Below are 21,557 nucleotides of genomic sequence, written 5' to 3' on the forward strand. Positions count from 1 at the left end.
ATTGCCTTTAGTAAATATATACTGTAACCTTCGCCTTAATTGTGAAAGGATGCACTCAAATCCGTGATCGTTACGAGGAAGCGAGAGAAGATCAGAAATGGCCAAAATAAACACTCTCAATGGACTATATGCCACGGAGGAGGCGGGATTTCCGACGTCCGGGTTTTCACCCATCGACTTTGTTTCCGTTTCCGGTTTGCAACACGTGGGCCCATTTTTCACCGGACTAAAACTAGATTAAAACCCTCATTAATAAACAAATACTGGGACTAAATCAGTATACATTTTTGTCAACTAATGAAGACTAGACAAAAATGTACTTCACTTAATTAAAAACTGGACTAAAATCTAAGGACATTTTAGTTCATGAACAAAAACAAGATGAAAATTATTTGATTTTGTAAAATCTTGTCTGTGCTTATCTGTCTGTGACAAGGTCATGTGACACGCGGTGTGACAGACAGGAGATTGATACACAGTGAAAGGTTAGGGAAAAGTCAATTATAGTTATAAGGTAACATTATTTCAACAATAATGTTAATCCGACCGCAAGCTAATGCTGGCTAATTTACTAGCTAGTAGCATGGAGCTATACTAGCCACTTGTCAATATACTGTAATCGTGTGTCAAGTTGTTTTTCATTAAAAAGATGAGAGAAAACTTTATGTGGAATAGTTTTAGATCCGAAATGTTCAACTTCAACATAATCTGCTGATATGCAGGGGTAAAATGATTGTCCTGACTAAAACTAAACGATTAAAATTATGTTTTCTTGGACTAAATTAAAGACTAAAATGCTAGATTTGTGGTCGACTAAAAATTGCCTAGATGAAAACAGGATGAGGTTGACTAACTATAATTAAAACTAACAAGCGTGATTGAAACATGACTAAAACTGAGACTAAATTTAAAAATGGCTGATAAAATGAACGCTAACGCATACATAGCATTCTTTCTATTAATTTCAAAACAAAGTGACACTGGTATAGCGTGTCATTGTGAACACACTTCATAAAGAATTTAACCTGACACATAAGAGCTTTGATACTTTATGATCACATGTAATGGAGCAGCTGAATTTATGAGTCTCCCCATGTCTTGATTTTCTTTCCAGAAACAGCAACAGAATGAAGATTTGGTTGGTTCAATACATTATTTTCTTCATGGGTAAGAAATCATTTTTTTTTAACTTGCTAAAGATTGCTGCATTACATTGCGCCATATATCAAAATAGAGGATATTTATTAAATTTTTATTTACATAATATTGAGCAGCTCAAAGGAGGGATGCATGAACATGTCATGTAAAAGTTTTTAGCATCTTGTGCAGGCAACTTCTGCAAAGGGGCCCTTTAGCTTTATTCAAATTATTTGATTGTAGGCCAAAAAGTAAGAAGTGTCAAAGAAATACAACTGAGCAATTTATTATTTTATTCCTATACTCTTATGCATGAATATTTACAGAGCGCACATGGGGTGTAAGGCACGGACAATAAAAGAGACACAAAAAGCAGTTCTGCTACATTGAGGGATCTCATTACACTCCGCTAGCCCAAAGAACAATCGTTTTTGTTCATAATCATAATAAAATAAAATAAAATAAACCTCAACAGCATTGTATTTCATTGAAACATACAGTAATAAATGCATGTGTTGCTACCGTTCGTGAACAGACATAAGCAATTTACTTGTTTATAATTACCGCAACGGCAATGCTAGCTTTGTAAGCCTGTTATGCATTTTTGTAAGAGCCATTTCTGTTACTTGTCTATTTGTTAAACCTCCCACCACTTGGGGGAGCAGTGGTGCCCATTTGCCCTGGCCTGAGACTACTTAATCAATGGGATGATAAATCACAGGTGTAACCAGTGGGAGAAGCAAACCGTTTTCGTCCGTGATCGTGTTTTGAGTCTGGTCGTTATGGAAACACATTTGAATTAACTAAGTAAATAAATCATCATTATAAAGTCGAAACTGGAGTAAATCTAACAAACGTAACTATGGTGACCCGTTTTGATTGGCAAGAGGGTAACTAGTTCACTACATTAGCAGATTTAGTCGTTTGAAGAAATACCTGATGCATGTTATGTTTAGTTTTTAATGAAGCTTTAAGTGGTAGTGGTACATAACAGCTTAAAGCAACCACTTGGCCTCTTTTCAGAAAAATTGTTATATGTAACCCTAGCTAGAACTCTAAATAATTGGCCTAACCTTGCGTAAAAGTAGCCCAATCTGCTCAAAATCCACAGCTACCCTTTGAATGGGTTCGAAAAATAATCCAGCACTGTTTAGTATGTCATAATATTTCGATTTCTTTCTTGGCACCATAGTCGTTGCAAAGAAGAAAATAAATATTTGGTAATCTGACACATACAAACTTGTCAAGAGTGCTGACGAAACAATTAAAAAAAGAAGAAGGCATTTTTGGGTGCGTGTGTTGCCGTCATGACAGGAGGAGCAGACAAATATTCAAATGTTCCAACACTCATCAAACACTTACCAGCAAGTTTGAACACGTGACAATCACATTTTAAAACGAGCAACACATGCCAGTCTACAATCAGAAGAGATTTGGTGCGGAAAATAAGGAATGGCACCACTGGTGAAGGAATGTATGGAGTGCAGGGGTTCTCAAACTAGGGTCCGTAAAAGTATTTATTAGAAAAAAAAAATACTTTGGTTTTGGGCCAATAAAAAGATTGTGGTATGTTATAACATAAATGTCATTTAAAGAAAAGTTGTTCTTTTAATTAAAGGTGTATTAAACGAATGGAATATGAATTAATGTGGAATTTGAATTCACTTGTTTTGCCAATCTCAGGGGGCGGCCATTTTGCTACTTGCTGTCGCCTGAAAATGACTTCAGAGCTCAGGTAACGACCAATCATGGCTCACCTGTTTTTTTTTTGGGGGGGGGGGGCTTTGGCAATGTGACGTTCACAAGCTGAGAGCAATTGGTCACTGTGATGTCCTTGTTAGTCGACAGCAAGTGGCAAAATGGCTGCCCCCTGGGATGGATACAAACGGGTGGATTTTGCTGCTTACATCTTATTCCACAAATTTATTAATCAGAATAACATATTTAAACTAGAGGAACTGCATATAGAACATATTATTGTAAATATATTTTTTCCCTTGACTTCCCCTTTAAACTTGAATATATTACATCATCTTGGAAAAATAGAGCCCCCCCCCCCCCTCATCCATCCATTCCATCTATTTGTAACATTGATTTAAAAAAAAAAAAAAGTATTCAATGGTTAGATTATTTAATAGGGAATTTTTGGATTGGTAGCCTTGACCCCAATATTTTGAGAACCCCTGGTTTAGTGCATATGCTGTACATTCATAAAAGTATCCACAAATTAGATTACACGTGGAGCAGAATACTACAAGAACAACATAATAAACATTTATGCAAAACAAAAGTTAACCCTTCATTTAATTCAATCAATGTCTTAAGTCAAAAGGGTAAACTTACTTGTTCAGTGGCCAACAACTGATGATAAAGACACACATTGGTTAGCTTACGGCACGGTATATTAGCATATAAGGAGGTGAGGTCTCTGCCGACTGGGTGGAAGACTGCGGCAATGATACAATCGGAGATCGTTTACTACTGTCTGGAAGGCACATAAAAAAAGGATGGAACGATACGATTGATTTCATTCAGTCTTTGGCTGAGATCTGTATGCAGCGGTCCAAACGGAGCACAGTTCAGCCATTACATTCCAGTGTTGTTGGATATCATTCCAAGTCAGTGCAGTCCAAATTCACAAGACTGCATGACGTCACATTTTTTTTAAATGACTGATTTACACATGAATGGATTGTCGATGTCAATGAGCTACTGACAAGCAGTATTTACAATCCGTCATATGCAAGTCTGTGCGTGCTGTCGAGTCGCGTCGGGAGTGACGTCATGCAGCCGACAAATTCGGCCTTCGGGGGACCCAGCCTTGTGAATTTGGACACAGGCTGTGTTTCAAAGCTATTCAGATGTGAGACGGAACGGGGGTGGAATCAGTCAAGATCGGTCACGTTGTGTTGTTTAAAAATGATTATGAAATTATGTGCATTTGAGATCAGAACCAACATTGCATCTTTTTTTTTTGTCGTTTTCGCCAGATAATATTCTCAATAGTTCTCACGACTAAAACAAATACAGCGGTGCCTTGAGATACAAGTGACTGGACTAAAAGTTTTTCAAGATACAAGCCATCATTTGGCCATTTTTTTCGTGTTGAGTTGGCAAGCTCAAACTTGAGATATGAGCTCTTGCATGGTGGCAGTGAACTTAACTCGCTTCATAACAGGCAGCACAGACTTTGACAAATAGAACAATTCTTGCTTCAAGCTGTTTGCCACTCACAGTTGAGGTTTACTATCAAACTTTAAGCCTTTCAGTATGCTCGCTTAATGCTAATGTAGCATGCTGTGCTGTAACCCTTTAAAGGGATACTTGTCTCATTGAGCCATTTTCAGCAGGAAAAAGTTAATATTTTGCACAGAATTAATTTAATAACGTCATTATAAAAAAACAGCACAGTGGCCATTCATTTGATGTAATGTGACAAAAAAAAAGTTAAAGTACATTAAAATGTAAAAAAAAAAATGGGGGGGGTCCATTCTTTTCAATTGGAAAATATATTTTGAGACAAGTTACGTGTGGTCACAGTACGAATTAAACTCATATTTCAAGGCACCACTTGTATGCTCATTGACAAATAAAATAATGGTCTCCATTTTTTTTTTTTTTGTGCAAAACATGAAAATCCAAATCAAATACTGATTACCGTATTTTTCACACTATAAAAGTCCCACGCTTTTCAGAATTTGGCTGGTCCTGCAATTTATACTTAGGTACGACTTAATTAAGGCTCATGCTGGCACCGACCATCTCTGTTCCTTAATTGTGTCGACTTTCTATACATGACTGCCGCCGTTGGTAGTAAAATAAAAGTATTTTCCAACCGCCATGACAGTAGAAGTAGACAAAGTAGGTTTTGCGCGCGTGTCCGAGTGCTACTGTTCTTGGTTTTGGTAAATGTTTGCAAAAAAAGTGTGTGAGTGACTCGTGTTTTTTTTTTTTCTTTGATGCATTTTTTGACTGCGGCGACCAACAATCTCATCCGGCGCAATTCATAGTCGTAAAGACGGTATATTAATAATTTCATTTTAGGATAGAATTGAATGATCTTTTAGGATGTAGCATTAGTGGCCAGTCAAATATTTTTTGGGGGGACAAAATATGACTTTGGACATAATTTTAACTCATTCACTGCCATTGACGGCTATTGGTGTCAAAAAATCATTTGAACTATTTCTATAGTTTGACATTTTTTCCACTTTTGTTATCAAGAGTATGAAAACCTAGAATTTTTTAAATTGTACATTTAGAAAAGATATAAAATGTATGATTAATTAATTGTGAGTTAACTATTGAAGTCATGTGATTAATTACAATTAAAATTGTAATCGCCTGACGCGATTAAAAAAGAAAAGATTATTAAAAATTAGGAGCATTAGGCGATTAAAAAAATTTCATCATAATTATTTGCATGACTTCAGGAGTTAACTCATGATTAATTACAAATTTTATATCTGTTCTAAATGTATAATTAAAAAAATTCTAGGTTTTCATACACTTGTTAACAAAAGTGAAAAAAAATGTTTTTACACTAATAGAAATTGTTAAAATGAATATTTGACGTCTATAACCGTCAATGGCAGTGAATGAGTTAATAAGGTGAAAACCATTATTTTCCGGAGCGCATTGCTGGCAGCACAGTCATGCGCCCTACAAATAAAAAAAACGCTGCTTTTATTGGGCACGCGTGTTCATGACCACGTCTACCTGAAAATAGCGTGGCAGGGCCCATCATAATGCTTGGATGCGTTCAGTGAACCCATAAAAAGTAGGCAATCTCGTCCAGGTCAACAGGGTAGTCAGTGAGGTACTTGGGGCCCTTAACAAAATGTTCCCCCTTGTAGCTTCTCCACCTCCCCGCAGGCAAGTAGATGTCCCGTTCCTGCTTGCCTGCTTCCAACACGGGAGCCACCATCAGGTCATCTCCAATCAGGAACTGGGAGTCGACCTTATAAGCCGCCTCGTCGTCGTTGGCGATCCACCAGACGGGCCTGATGATGGGATCTCCTGTCTTAAGCACCTCGTGGGCCAGCTCTAGAACCCTGGGGGCAACCAGGTTCTCGTGTAGTTTGGTGAACTTGAGCGCTATTTCCACCACCTGCATAGAGATGCAAGATTTGGAGGACAATGACAAAAAGCAGAAATACATAACACACACAAAAAAAAAATAATTATCATAAAATGCAAAAAATGGCTCTAAATATCAACCAAATAACCAATTCAGTTGCCCCCTTTAATTCAAGATATGAACAAACTGTACAACAAACACAAGAGAAGTAAATGTAGTAAATAGGGGTGTCGAAATTAGTGAGTTTATTAGAAATTCCTTTAACGGCACTTTTTTTTTTTTTAAACGTGCGATTAATATCCACCCCTTACTTGAAAAGCCTGTACTGGGGGAATTCCAATCGCAATGCAGCAGACACGTCAAAATTTAGCAGTAATAAATTGAATAATAATGCATATATTTGTGGAGACTGGTCAAGTTGTATTTTTAAAGTTTTAAAAATGTGCAGAATTTCACAAGTTACTTCATGTTAAAGAATAGATAGCTCTTAATACGGAAAAATGTCACCGTCTTACAAATGCCTAGTGGCAGAAAAATGACCTCAACACAACACAAATCAATATCACACTCGTTTTTTTACACCACAGTACATCTTTTCAATTTTAACTAAATTTTATGAATTATTATGAAATTACTGTCAATGACTAGAAGATGCGGCCATATTTCTATTAGTTTAACATGTTTTCCACTTTTATGTTAACAAGAGTATGAAAACTTATTTTATTGTAGATTTAGAACCTATATAAAATTAGCGATTAATTGTGCGTTAGCCATTGCAGTCATGTGATTAATTAATTTAAATAAAAAATAAAATAATAAATACATAAAAAATAAAAAAACATTAAAAAACGATTAAAAACTTTAATCGCCCAACACCCCCCTAGTAGTAAATCTTATACTCACTTCATCGTCATAGTACCATGGTGGTATAGAAAACTGCATAGCAGGCATGAACGCAGACAGCTCCAACCATCTGATGTACAGCTCCCTGTCAGGCAGGTCATTACCTAGAGTACAACATAAATATTACATCATTTCATATTGAATGTTCAAAGTTTCATGCAAGGTAGTTAATCGCGGTGATTCCCTGTAATGTGAGCCATACCTGCCATGTGGTCAGGGTACGCATTCCCGCCGATCATATCAGGCAGGACAAACTGGTACCCCAGGATGCTGATGGTCAGAACGGTGGGAATGATGGACTTGAGGCCGAGCTCATAACCCCACACCGAGTCCCTGTCAATAATGCTGTAGAAGCAGGAGATGTTCTGACTCTGGTAGCCCACTCTCAGCTCGGCCCGCTCACTAAACGGTATGGCCATCTCTGTGTAGCGGCGGGTGAAGGTGGAGGGGTCGGCTAGTGGGATTAGCGTGCTAAACTGGCGAGGGAGATAGCTGGTCTCCCCTGCATCAAACTTAAAGGAGGTCACGCCGTAGTGCGCTTTCAGTTTGGCCAGTTGGACCGAATACCAGTTGCGAGCATCCGGGTTGGTAAAGTCCAAAATTCCACCGATGCCGTTCCACCAGCGAACAAGAGCCGGCAGCTCGCCGCCGGGCTCGCGCACTAACAGACCATCCTGAACGGCGACGCCGAAGTTGATGGAGTCGTAGTTGATGAAGGGGTGAGTCCAGAGCGTCACTTGAAAGCCGTCCTCTCGGAGCGTGTCGAACATATCGCTGGCGTTGGGGAACTTCTGGGGGTCGAAGTCGAACTCGCCGTAGTCTGCGGTGTAGCGGTCGTCCAGCTCCAGGTGAGAGCAGGTGAAGCCATGTTTGGTGATGTCAGCGGCATACTGCAGCAGCTTCTCCTGGGTGACAGACGTCTTGTACAGAGCCCAAGTGGACCACACCGGGTGTTTGAACACCTCAACAGAGGGAACCTTGACAGGCTTTGGGAAATAGCGGCGCACCTGAAGAAACAAAAAATAAAAATGTTACTTAATCTGCACAACCATTTTTGGACAAATTACAATCAGCAACCTTTACTGTCAAAAGAGTTATTTTAGGACAAATAAAAGAAAAACCCTGTCTGGAGCCGCAAAATATTTGATGAACGAAACACTCTGTCTAAGAGCTAATTAGAGCTGCACCATAAAAAATAAAAAAAAAGCATCCAATACTTGGAGATTCTTTTCTTTCTTTTTTTAAATGCGTATTGTTTTCCGATTTTGGATTTATTTATTTTTTCATACTTCACTTTTTATACATTTTTAGACTTCTGTCAAGTTTCTGATTTTTGTTTTATGGGCATGTGGTAATTCAGTGCGTCTTTTTCCTTTTCGGACATTTTATGGCTATTTTTTAAAAAAAAAATTCTGTCTTTTTGCTATAAATTTTTTGATCTTTTTGTCAATTTTGTGTACATTTTATGGTAGTTTTCAGGTTTTTGGACATTTTTTTAGTCACTTTTGAATGTTTTCTTTTCTGTCTTTTTTGATGTAGTTCTGACATTTTTGGCAATTTTGTGGTAATTTTCTGCTTTTCATTTTCCTTTTTGGATATTTAGCGTCACTTTTTGGACCATTTTTAAGTCATTTAAAAAACTTTTTCACCTGCCTTTTGTCTCTTCCTGTAAACATGAAAATTTGGACTGACATTTTTTGGGGGAATATTCAATTATTTTTTATTTCATCATTAATATTTTATCCCCAAAAAATCAAATTAAATATGTAAAAATAATAATATTAATTTCTACTATTTTGTTAGAGATCCACATGGAGCAAAAGGAGAGACTAAAGAGAGCCACAGGTTGCAAGCTAATGACTGAAAGCAATAAATATCATTGTCAGATTGTTTGGTGTCAATGCTCACCATGTATTTATGAATTGAGGTAACATCTGAGCCCACACACACTCTGTAGCTGAGTTCTGGTGTGGTCTGTTGTCCCTCTGGTGGTTTGAATGGAGAATCTTGATATCGGGCCTGGAAGTGAAGCGCCATGTCCTTCTCAGACCATCCCAAATGAAATGGCACCGAATCGTTAATCTTGATGGCCACCGCGTTGGACGACAGCCAATAGCGTTCTAGAATCCCCCCAAAAGCATTCCGGTTTGAGTAAACGTCGCTGGTGATGAAAGGCTGCGGTTCCTGTTCACTTTCGATGCTGATCGGCCAATGCTGGGTGGCCGACTCGGCCCCCCCATACCAGTGAGATCCATTACAAGCCATGGCGTGCTCCACTGCGCGCTTATCTTGCAGAGGCTCCCAGCGCACGCGATAACACATCACGGTGTTCTTCAGTCGAACCGTGTGGATAAAAAAGTTGATCTTGCCCGCATCGGACTCAGTGCAGCTTAGACGATTTTCCTCATGGGAGCAGGAGTCTAAATCCAGTGTGGCGGACCTGCAGATCATTCAGGAGGATTGGTTATGGTCATGCAACAGAACACAAATTGAACAATAGCTTTCACATACACTAGTGGTTAGCATGTCTGGCTTTGGGTTTGAGCTTTTCACCTTCAAATCTTTCAGTGTGAATCTTGCATGTTTTTCCTGTTCTTGTCTGGGTTTTCTACAGTCCAGACTTTTAATTTATTCATATGTGCGAATGGAACTGATGCGTTAGACACCACTTCTGTCCATGAGAGGAACTCTTTGGACTAAGACCATGACTACAGTAGCTGTAGCTGTGTTCCCCCTAAGGGGCTAATCATTTGTTCAGTCTGCTTTCCATTATCCATTGACCTATTTCAGACACATAAAGAGGACTTTTTTTAGTCAATACATTTGCACGTGTGTTTGTGTGTAAACTACATTTTTAGTTTAATGTAGACATGACTTTCAAACCAGTGCTCCCTATGCAGAATTGCAGAATGTGCTTAGTTATTACATCCCTACTCTCAAAGATCGTCTCCTCCCACGGGAAGAGTGGCTTTGATGCACAGTTTTTCAACCTTTGTGAATTCAACTGGATGACAGACAATCTACACAAGAGGCCCACCTGAAATTCATGGTAAATATAATGTCGCCCGCCTGGTTCCGGATGACAAAACCATCCTTGTTGAGGTCCAGCAGCCCTGTTTTCATGAGCTGGGCTTTGCGCAGGGATGCCGAGTAGTAGCACCAGGCCACCACGGCAGCCAGAACCAACACACAGCCCAGAACGCTTGCGATGACCAGGGGCCGGGCTTCCTGAGTTCCTCGCTTTTTTAGCGGGGATCCCCCAGTCCCTTCGGACAGGTACTGCTCCCCGGGGGCCACTGGGACAATCTGGTACATACTGAACTTTATGTAAGTGAAGAGCTGAAAAGAGTGGTCAATAATGATGATGTTCAGAATAGAGCTTCCTCCAAGTTGTCATGGAATTGGAAAAAGAACGATGGATGGTCTACCTTCTTGTCCTTTGTAATGCCTCCATTTTGGGTGGTTCCAACCTATAAGGCAGATGCACGTCAATACAGTAGTAACAATGCAGTTGTCATATTACAAAATAATAGAATGTATACTATACCCCCCACTGCTGACTCACTGATGGTGCAATGATATACATTCGCCTGATATAAACCTTAACAAGTTCACGCTACTCACAGGAAACTTGTACATTCTAACCTGCAGTGTGTGTGTGAGGGGAATTTCAACATGAAGAGAAGGCAGATGAAGTTGGAAAGTCTAATTTTGGGCTACGTTATTAACAAAATTGTTGAGGTACATTTAAACATTGTTGTTAAACAGTGTTATTTTTAGTGGTGCATGGAAAATTCAGTCACCGAAAACAAAAACTGAAATAAAATAATAAGCTGTCAATATTTTGCCACTCAAAACTAGTAAACAAAAAATAAGTGATTTTGTTGTTTTGGCTGAGATGCAAATATTCCTGACAAATCAAAATGTTCCTGACAAAATATCCAGTCCCTGACAAGGTCTGACGGGTTGGCAATATCATCACTGCAGCCGTGAATGAGTGCTTGGAAGGAATCAGGGAGCTCGCACTAAAACAAATTTGGATAAGTGATACAGCTGAGGACTTTTTTTTAAATACTTTTTAAAGCTTTTAAAAGTATATTTTCTTTCAGCGGTTTGGTCTCCGGCTTTGGGCTCCTCATTTTCCATTTTTGAGTATTTTCATTTTGGTGCATCACTAGGTGTTTTAAAGCTTAAAATGTTACTAGAGAATTGTGACCACATGTGCAACTATAATACTGTATTAGTTAAACACGTTCAGTCGTGATAATAATCAGTGCTGTCACGGCATTAAACATTAGTCATAGTAAGAAGCATGATTATCCTAATATTTTAGAATTAAGTACTCATTTATACAACAATGATACACTATTGCAATATTTTAAACTGTAACGCACTCCATCCAATTCAAGTAGCTTTGACGTAATTTAACTACTCATTTTATTGTATCTTAGTGGATAGCTTCACCATTATGGCCTATGTTTTTAGACTACAGCGCTTTTTGATCTACGTACAGATACGTCTTACGTCACTGATCTTGGAAACTTCGTCGTAAACCGAGAACCCCGGCACAGACTTTTTAGCTAAAGAGGAAGAGAAAATGTTGAGACCAGTGTGCACGTAATATTTGACTGATTTATGTCGTTGTGGTTAGTAGGTTACATATCATTTCTGGATTTTTAGGGGAAACCAAGCGGTCTCATGAACAATCGGTCGACCAGGCTTCATGGCCGTTTTTTCTTTATTTTTCTTTTTTTTTAATAGGCCCGATGTATCATACAATCTATAGTTCGCACGACGCCCTATCTGTCAACTGTGTTACGACTCGAATTTATTCACGCCGGTTGAATGTCCAAATTGACCGTGCCTTCTAACGAAGATGAAACTCATAACATTTCATATGGTTGAAAGAGAAAACTAAAAATGCTTACTTGTCCATGATGTCGCTTTACTTCAAGCACAACATCCGCGAAGACTTGCGCAGGTGCAGCACTGCAGCTCCGTATGCCCGCCCATTCTAACAACAACAACCACACTGCGACGCTGATTCGTCCAGACGTACGTCGATCAAATTGTAGAGGATTTTGGGTATTGTAGTTCCGCAGTTTAGTTTTTTCAAACTTGTGTACAGCAGAGGCGATTCTAGACAACATTTTAACAAAACAAATTTACTTTAGCACCGTTTCTCTGCCTTTTACATATTGTCTTTAATACAAATATATAAATAAAAATACACTTCAAAATGGAGCTTTTGTTTACTGAAAAATATTCTTATGTCCATGGCTTACTCGTTAGGCGACACATGCCACACGTGTTAGTGAGCTAGCCAATAGCAGCGCAACAGACAGAGAAAATAATATTAACACTTGTTTCCCTCATTCCAAATGTGTTGGTATTTAGTGGTAGGGTAATAAACCTTTCACATTATCCAGGTGAATTTAAGGAACTTGCAATTTCACTCGACTAGACAGTCACACCAGGGATGTATCGCTGGAGAAACGATCAGCATGCTCTGCTTGTACACAACGTCGCAACAGCGAAGATGGAAGCGGAGGGCTGAGGTGGATCAAACCATTTTATAATTAAATGGGGGGATACTGTATTTTTGTTGTTTACACATTACTCCGTGGTTTATATACATACTGTATAATTTTCAAGCTTGTTAAAAAGAACACATAGTAAAAATATATCGATATATACTTGCGCAAAAAAAAAGTGGAATACTCATTCATTTTGAGCTGAGATGAGTACCAGTTAACTGATTTGTACAACCCAAAGTAAAAAAAAAAATGGAACTTCATATTTGAAACAGGCGTTGTACAAAGACAAATTCTATCAACAATCCATGTGGACTTATTAGAGGAGAGATTCAGGCATCTTGTCATGCCTCAGTCACTGCTCTGTTTTAAGCTAACTTTAAACTAGAGCAAGTATTAGCCAACATGTTAGTTTGGGGCAACTTGTCTCAGTCATTTTGGCGTTTGTTGTCACATATGCTAAGAATGGGCCAATGAAAAATGCACCACTGGCAACTCAGTTTACATATGCCAGAATTGCCCTTCAGATGATGAGTCTGAAGAGTGAGGAATTTAGTTTGCTAGGCTTTGTTTCATGACCTACATGCCAGCATTGCCTAAGGACGTTAATCTATTTCTTAATATTTTATGTTAAAGTTTGCTCAATGACTATGGTACATTTTCAAAATCAATGATAAACAATTTTACTGGCTGTAAAAAACTAAAAAACTAAAAAACTAAAAAACAAAACAGTTGTTTTATTAGTTGCGAAATCCAATCATCTTACCCCATATAGTGTGACAACTTACCCATTGGTGAGGCAACATGTCACATGTTCAATCGCTTTATTGTCTGTGAAGAATGGCCTCTTTAACACAAGACATTTTTTTGCATTTGATAACCTGTGATTAAGCAGATCTGTGAGTGATTCATGAAAACAAAAAGTTGGAGTAATGCTGACTGACATTTGCTTGTGCACTCGAGGTGGGACGCCGCAATGGTGGACAATGGTGTTGATGCTGTGCTGCCACACTGTAATTGAGGCCTGTCTGCAGTGCGACAAAGAGATCCAGGACATGCATAACAACATATTTCCAAAGTTGTCAATTAAACGTCAACAAGCTATTAGGGACGGATATGATAACTACAAAGCAACAAGCCAGAAACTGAATGGCGTCATGGGTAAGAATCGCTGTACAATATTTGATTATGGATTATTTCGTTTTATGGCCTGTGTCTCCTTGCTTAGATCCAACCACCATGTACAGAGTCAAAACTGAGTACCAGAATGTATTTGATACTAAATACAAACAAAAGAAAGGTGAGAACTCTCACAAGCTCTAATTGTTCCTGTGCATTATAGTATAGCGAAGTCAGCGGAATGTATGTTTGTTTATTTATTTATTTTAATTTCTGATTGAGGGTCGGGCAAATTTGACTTTGCGTGGACTGAAAATGACGTGCTGCCACACAGGGGCGGTTTGGTTCAGTGGTATGGTGGTCATCTCCCAGTCCAGAGGTTGTGGGTTCGATTTCATGCCATTATGGCCACATTGAAGTATCATTGAGCAAGATACTGAACACCCAGTTGTTCCTGAGTAGTCGAATGTAAAGTACCATTTACCATAACTTAGTTTTCAAGGCGAATGTCAACAACAAAGATGGCCGACTATGGCAGGTTTGTTGTCCTGGTTCACGCATGCAGTCAGTACAAATCACATTTTGTTATGTGAAGTTACTTTAAATAACTATATTAAATATATAAATAAAGGTATAAATATGTTTATAATAGTGTAAATTATGTTTTGCTATTCACGGTCAGATTGAAGCCGGTGTAGTGTCTTTGTTTCTTTTTAGTATAGTTATCTATACTTTTCATTCGGGTGTGAAGCAAACGAATTTCATCGCACCCTGTGATCTTTGTATTTTTTTTCTTAGCGACTCGGACGTCCTCGTTAAAAGGGGCATTGCTGTGCACTTTTCCTGGTCGAATGTCGGAAAAGTATGACTCGCCACCTTCCTCAAATGCATAATTACTCGAGGCTCAGATAACGAGTAACAACCAATCATGGCTCAGCTTGCAAACGAGATAAAAATTGGTTAATTTTGCTGCTTAATTACAAAAACAATTCATTAGAACACCATGTTTAGACTAGTGGGGCCACAAAAAAGTAAACAAATAGTTAACTTTTTCTTTTTCTTTTTTAAACCTATGTTAACTGCTAATGACATTAAAATTAATCTTGCAAACTCTTCTGTATAGTTAATAAATGTTACAAGATGGTGATTGTTTGACACTACAACTGATTTGTATTTCCTGTGAGAAAATTGGTTCAGAAATGAATAGAGGTCAGCCAGTATCTTGGATTGCTTTACTATAGATAGTGTATTTATTTTAGAGCTGTCAAACGATTAAATTTTTTCATCAGATTAATCACGTCTTGGAATTTTGATTAATCACGATTAATCGCTTAATAAAAAAAGGTATTTTTATCAACATTTCCCCCCCGCCAAATTTGACGAGCACAGGTTATGTGTTGATGATATGTCCTCTTTTTTTAACCAGTTAATTACTTGCATAATTGAAAATGGAACAAAAATGACCCCAATATTTTGACATGAACAAATATTCTAAATGTGATACGCATTTTTGTTTTTAAATGCTTTACTTTAATGCATGTCATTAAACCTGTGCTACCTCAAACATAGCCATCTTTACTTTAATGCATGTCATTTTGTTTATTGCTCAAACACAACCTGCGCTACCTCAAACGTAGCCATCCGCTCTCACGCTAAAGGATCATCTGAGGTCAAAATTATTCGTGCGATGAATCTGCGTTAATTCATGATAATGCAATCATTTTCTGTGATTAATTCATCAGTTAACGCTTTGACTTTGACAGCACTCATTTATTTGCAAATTGAGCAGATATTGACATCAAGTGCTCCTTTTCCAGGAACAGATCCAACGGAGTTCTATTCGTTCCTGAACGAGGGGAATATGCTTATAGAAAAATTCTTGAATAAGTTCATGGCTGATGGTAAATAGCTACAATATGAGAGAGTGCACGTCATCATTTAAATGTCTTGGCTGTGAATCAGATGCATGCTTTCTGTTTCTCTTCCCTCAGAAGTATGTCCCAACAAGTGCGGTGAGTTTGATCTTCTTGCACAAGCCAAACTTTAACAGTTCACGTTCATATTTGAAGGCATGCACATGTGTGGCTGTCAGGTATCTTACAAAGACAAGTATTGGATTGCGTAACATGCAAGTATAAGCTCTACAGCTGTCCGTCTCCGTCCGGCAGTGTGGATTGTGGCGGTATGTTAGTTACACATGGCCTGTTTCATGTGAATGAAAAAAAATGAGTAGTACAATAGCATCCTCCTTTTTGTCGTCCTCTACCTCACCTTTTCTTGCAGTGCATCGGGTGAAGGCTAAAGAGGGAACACAGGAATTACTGAACTGTTTCCAACCATGGCATTCTACTGTGTTCAGGAGACGAGAGTGCCAATACACCTGGACCATGGATGTGAATGGAAAAAGAATGGTCTGTCTTTACGTCCTCACATATTCCAAGCGCTTGTTTTCAGTCATAAATATGCTAAGTATGCAAGTAGTCAAAATGTGGATTAACCTTTATTTTTGTTTCATTTTTCATCTTTTTTTTTTTTGAGAGAGCTCAGTATTGTTCATTCGCTAATTTTACCGATTCGACATGTCATCATCATTGCTCTGTTTTTTTTAATTTATTTTGTGTGTGCGTGAGTATGTGCATGTGCGGGTGTGTGCATGTGTGAGTGTGTACTCATTCATTCACCTAAAACCCATACCGTTCACCTAAACCAAATACTTCAGAATCCAGCTAGAGTCGTTGCACAAAATGTGGATTAATTTAACCCATCAGGCAATTTCTTTTTTTTGTTTTGAAACTCATTTGAGTAACAGGGCGGAATACTTTTTTTTTTTTTTGCATCAAATGCACGTTAAAATGATGAACACGACTGAGCTGAGATTCTAAATCCTCAGAGTTGAAATATCATCAAATAGGCATAAAAGTAACTTCCTTCTTTTGGCCTTCCCATGGCCTGCTGAGAATCGGAATGAAACAGCTTCCTGACCACGTGACTTAGTTGTGGAATAATGCACATTTTTCAGAAGGGGTGATGTAGAGTAACAGTAGTGAGTGGAAACAATACTTTTAATCATTTAAATAATCAGTCTTTTTTTTTTTTTTGTATTAAATAAATGCAATCAGTCTGCCTCACAGATGAGTGGTTGTGGGTTCAAATATTGGCTCGGGCTTTATGTGTTCGTTTGCCGCCCCTCTGCTTCCGCGTTTTTTACCCTCTCAACTGGAAATCTAAATGCGATCATATGGCGAATTTGAACATGTGTTTGGGAAAAAAAGTGCAACACCGCAGCGGTTCCCTTTAGAGGAAGGCGGCGTGGAAGAACGTTGCTGCTCGGGTGTCGAGTCAATGCGTACATTTGGATGTAGTTCTTTGCAATCACAATAATATTACAGGGAAAACCTAAAGCTCATTAATTATTCATTGTCAAAAGGACATGCCATGTTCGCGACTTTACGCTATAGACTATAGGTGTATTTACGTAAAAACTCGCCGCTGTGGACTTCATGAATGAGGAAATTAAATGTCACGTGTGGCTGAAAGGAGGCGGGGACAGAGAAAACCTTGAGGTTCATTGAGAAAAACCTGCCACCGAAACAGGCTAGAGTTACCTCTGTTCCTCTTTTATGTTGTGTTTTCTGTAAAGCGCTTTGTGATAGCTAAAGTTTGAAAGCGCTATATAAATTCAGTTACCTTCCTTTATGAAACTGAAGACGCAGAGTTTCCCGGATTTCAGGGTTTCTTGACCCAGGGTTCTCACTAAACCTGCTTTGTGAAATAGAGCCCAGGTTGAACTGCATTTTTGTTTGTTGTTAGGAATTCCAAACCGATTTTCCTTTAACTCATTCACTGCCATTGGCGGCTATAGACGTCAAAAATTAATTTGAACTATTTCTATTAGTTAACATTTTTTTTCCACTTTTGTTAACAAGAGTATGAAAACCTAGATTTTTTTTTTGAAATGCAGATATAAAATGTGTGATTAATCGTGAGTTAACTATTGAAGTTAAATTAAAAATTAAAAGATTAAAAATTTTAAAGATGATAAAAAATCCGGGGTAAGTTAATCGCATGACTTCACTAGTTAACTCACAATTAATCACACATTTTATATCTGTTCTAAATGTACAATAACAAAATATATGTTTTCATACTCTTGTTAACAAAAGTAGAATTTTTTTTAAACTAATAGAAATAGTCCTAATGAATTTTTGACTTCTGTAGCCATCAAAGGCAGTGAATGAGTTAATTGAAAATGAAATGCTCCATTATAAAACTTTGATGAACTGTATGAGCAATATTTTCAAAACATTCGGATTAATTGCCTTACACTCTGTCACTTTTTATGTATCCAGTGGAACTATACGGTCCAGATGGAGGACTCCGAAATGGTGTTAAATCAGATCAGCTTGAGAGATCAGGGGATGTACAAGTGTTCACTGATGCGGCAAAATGGGATTGTGTTCTACCAAGTTCAATGGCATGTCACTGGTAAAGTGTAATGTCACTTTTCTCAACACTCTGCTTTATTTTTTATTTTTTAGATCATTTGAAATGTCATGAGCTTTTTATGTGGCAAAGGCCCAAGCGAAAAAACAAATCCTTACATGTTATTTGACCAATGCGGAGCACCTGACAAAAGTGGGTAAATTAGTAAACAATGACTTTAGCCTTCTTTATCTATGTTATGCTGTAGTTTGCATCTGTAAAGTGTCAGTGTTAATTTCGTTAGCACACATTTTTCACCGGACCAAAACTCGACTAAAATCCTCATTAATAAACAATAACTGGGACTAAATCAGTATGCATTTTCGTTGACTAATGACAACGAGATGAAAATGTACTTCCCTTAATAAAAACTAGACTCAAATCTATAGAAATTTGTAGTTCATGAGCAAAGACAAAATAAGATTTTGTAAAATCCTGTCTCTGCTAGTGCACTGTGACACTGTCATGTGACACACAGTAACATTAAACCAACGGCTATAACGTTCCAACATTAATGTTAATCTGACCGCTAACTAATGCTGGCTAACTTACTAGCTTATAGCATGGAGCCATAGTAGCCGCCTGTAATTGTGTGTGAAGTTGTTATTCATCAAAAAGATATGAGAAATTTTTATGTGAAATTGTTGTAGATCCGAATGTTCAACATTATCTCCTGTATTTCAACAATAATGTTAATCCGACCGCTAGCTAATGCTTGCTAACTTACTAGCTAGTAGCATGGAGTTATACTTGTCGATATACTGTAATTGTGTGTCAAATAGTTTTTCATTAAAAAGATGAGAGGAAATTTTATGTGGAATAGTTTTAGATCCGAAATGTTCAACTTCAACATAATCAACTGACAAAAAAAAAAATACAGCGGTAAAATCATTGTCCTGACTAAAACTAGACTAATGAAATTATGTTTTCTTGGACTAAAGTAGACTAAAATGCTAGATTTATAGTCGACAAAAAGTTGGCTAAATAAAAACGTGATGAGGTTGACTATGATAAAAGCTAACAAGACTAAAACTGAGACAAAATTTAAAAATGTCTCAGTCAAAAGATGTTATGAGCAAAGTTGCACAAGTAAGTTGATTTTTTTTAAAAAGACTAATTTGAAATTCGGATAGTGAAAATGAACGTCTTGTAAATTTGACACATAACAAAGAGTGTTGTTATAAAACCTGAGCCGTGAAAAAAAATACCCTCTTAAAGCCACTGGTGGCTGGAATTTATCCCACAGAGCTCCATGTTGTGATGAGTTAGCTACCAGTTAGCTCACAAGCTAACGGGGGCTCCTCTTGGCCCACAGACGGGTTGCGGGCTTGTTCACTAAGTAATCTCCTCATTTGGTGTTATCAGTGTGTGGGTCCTCGTAGACACACGTCTTGTATATCTTTCGCCGGAAACCAGTTGTGATAGGCTCCATATTCTTGTGACTTTTATCAGCGGCAGAGCCCGACTGAACTCTCATGTTGTTTGCTAGGTTCAACAACCACTTTCATGAGTGGTTGATCACTTGGCCACTGGTTTTAAACCAGGTTCTAGGCTAGCTTAGGGTGACGAAATTTGTCCTCTTTTGGGAGGCCAGACCATTTTCTTAAGTACTGTTCGGGTGTCCGGGGTTTTTATAAATTCATAAAAATGTCTGATTGGCATTGCTAATAGAAGGTGAAGTACACTGTGTAACTGCGACTGGTACCACAATTTCAAGGCCGGGCAAGTGTCCTCTTTTTTTTTGGAAATATGGTCACCCTAGGCTACCTAGATCCAAAAGATCAAAACCTCGTCAGTAAAGTTGTATTTAATCGTCCTTCACAGTCACTCCAGTGCAAACCACAACACACCCACCTATATTTACACTGCCTGCAGAGAGTCCTGAAGATGACTCACTTCTTCAACGCGCTATGCGTGCGCTGGTTCCACTCATGTCTGTAGTCACCACTCTAAGTCTGGCGGGATGCCTGGTCTTCATTGCTGTAATGAGGTAAGCACCTTTATAACAACAACGGCCTATAGATTGGCCAGAAGGTGCTACGCAGTTGATGTTTGAATGTATGGTTCGATGTGACCTCCCCCACAGAAAGATGATAATTCAACAAAGAAAAACATTGGCGAAGCACAGGGTGGAGGAAGAAAATAGCATATTCAGCTCTTTGTGGGCCAGATGGCGTGCACAGTAAATGATTCTTGTGTATGTACTTGATGTTTTGTTTTCTTGCCATGTTGTCATACTGGTCCTCCACATTCTACTCTGGTCACAGTTCTACTTGTTTGATGTGCACCCTGTGCGGGAAAGGGGACTACTTATGCCTGGTTTTCAACAATGGTTCCTTGCCACTTATGAAGGCCAGATATGTGGAGTGCACGACTTGTATATGATTTTCTTTCCACTTTTTGCCTACTTTTTTTCATGTTGGCCTATCACAAAAATGTCAACAAAATTCTATACATTTGTTTGTGATAGTAAGGTCATAGAATCTGAAAAGTTACTCTATATGTCCACCACAGAGTACCACATATTTGTAACTTGCACATATTTTCATCGTAATCTTTAAGCATGTTTTATATATTTTGAAATAAATCTCCAAATTCACTTTAAAGGTTTTTTAAGGGAAACTTGACTCATTTAGTCATTTTCAGCAGTAAAAGGTGAATATGTTCAGAATTCATTTTTTCATGTACAATTAAAACCGTTAAAGCACCTTTCAGTTTGTTGATTTTGGCGGCGCCATATGGACAAAAGCGGTAATGTTATATGCCTGAAGGAAGACCACATTTCCCATGAGGACAAGCGCAATGTGTCATTTTTTTTAGCTCAAGCCAGTCAAATTGACTGTCTTTGTGACGAATGGGTAAAGGGGGAAGTGATGTATGCCATAAAGCAGTCAGCACATTTGAAGTTTTTTTTGTGTGGTAGTGTTCCTACCATCCTCCTCAAAGTTGTTTAGTGTCAGTAAAAATGATACAGACCTCCTCAGGCCACGGCAAAGGTACCATTCAACTAGTTTTAAGACGATGTTTCATCAGAAGAGTTATGAAAACATTTTATTAAGGTTGAAAAGTTCCTTAGTGCTACTTTAAAACATATTTTTGCCACTTGCTGTCGACTGAAGATGACATCACCTGTGCTGAGGAAGTAGGTAACAACCAATCATGGCTCATCTGTTTTCTGGGTTTGGTCAGCAAACTGAGCCATGATTCGTCGTTACCTGTTTCCTTAGCACAGGTGATGTCTTCTTCTTGTATTCAGTGTCCATGAAAATTTTCATGAAGTTATCACATTAATTATAGATAAA

General features: G+C 38.2%; 2 protein-coding genes across 9 annotated transcripts; one reads left to right on the plus strand and one right to left on the minus strand.

The window, feature by feature from the left end:
* The first annotated feature begins 1,025 nt into the window (after positions 1–1,025).
* izumo1 (izumo sperm-egg fusion 1) lies at positions 1,026–20,963 on the plus strand. Of its 8 annotated transcripts, none has more exons than XM_086077207.1 (11): positions 1,079–1,167; positions 2,821–2,872; positions 13,618–13,815; positions 13,883–13,954; positions 15,591–15,674; positions 15,765–15,785; positions 15,866–15,955; positions 16,057–16,184; positions 18,123–18,258; positions 20,080–20,245; positions 20,342–20,963. In XM_086077207.1, exons 3-11 carry the CDS (start codon positions 13,641–13,643, stop codon positions 20,439–20,441), a joined length of 972 nt encoding a protein of 323 aa, XP_085933333.1. In that variant the 5' UTR covers positions 1,079–1,167; positions 2,821–2,872; positions 13,618–13,640; the 3' UTR covers positions 20,442–20,963. The 8 variants fall into 8 exon arrangements, with proteins under 8 accessions (XP_085933329.1, XP_085933330.1, XP_085933336.1 ...); XM_086077206.1 differs by lacking the exon at positions 2,821–2,872 and adding an exon at positions 12,550–12,678 and having other exon boundaries at positions 1,153–1,167; XM_086077203.1 differs by lacking the exon at positions 2,821–2,872 and having other exon boundaries at positions 1,026–1,167.
* On the minus strand, positions 3,423–12,232 carry LOC147173638 (alpha-galactosidase MYORG-like). The gene is made up of 7 exons (XM_086077201.1): positions 12,049–12,232; positions 10,549–10,590; positions 10,158–10,459; positions 9,029–9,560; positions 7,323–8,127; positions 7,121–7,224; positions 3,423–6,247 (listed from the first exon to the last, which is right to left on the minus strand). The coding sequence occupies exons 3-7, from the start codon at positions 10,433–10,435 to the stop codon at positions 5,900–5,902; spliced, it is 2,067 nt and encodes a 688-aa protein (XP_085933327.1). The 5' UTR covers positions 10,436–10,459; positions 10,549–10,590; positions 12,049–12,232; the 3' UTR covers positions 3,423–5,899.
* Positions 20,964–21,557: the final 594 nt, after the last annotated feature.

Source organism: Leptonotus elevatus, chromosome 5, assembly GCF_054856555.1.
Source record: "Leptonotus elevatus isolate MCC_2025b chromosome 5, RoL_Lele_1.0, whole genome shotgun sequence".
Classification (NCBI taxonomy): Eukaryota; Metazoa; Chordata; class Actinopteri; order Syngnathiformes; family Syngnathidae; genus Leptonotus; species Leptonotus elevatus.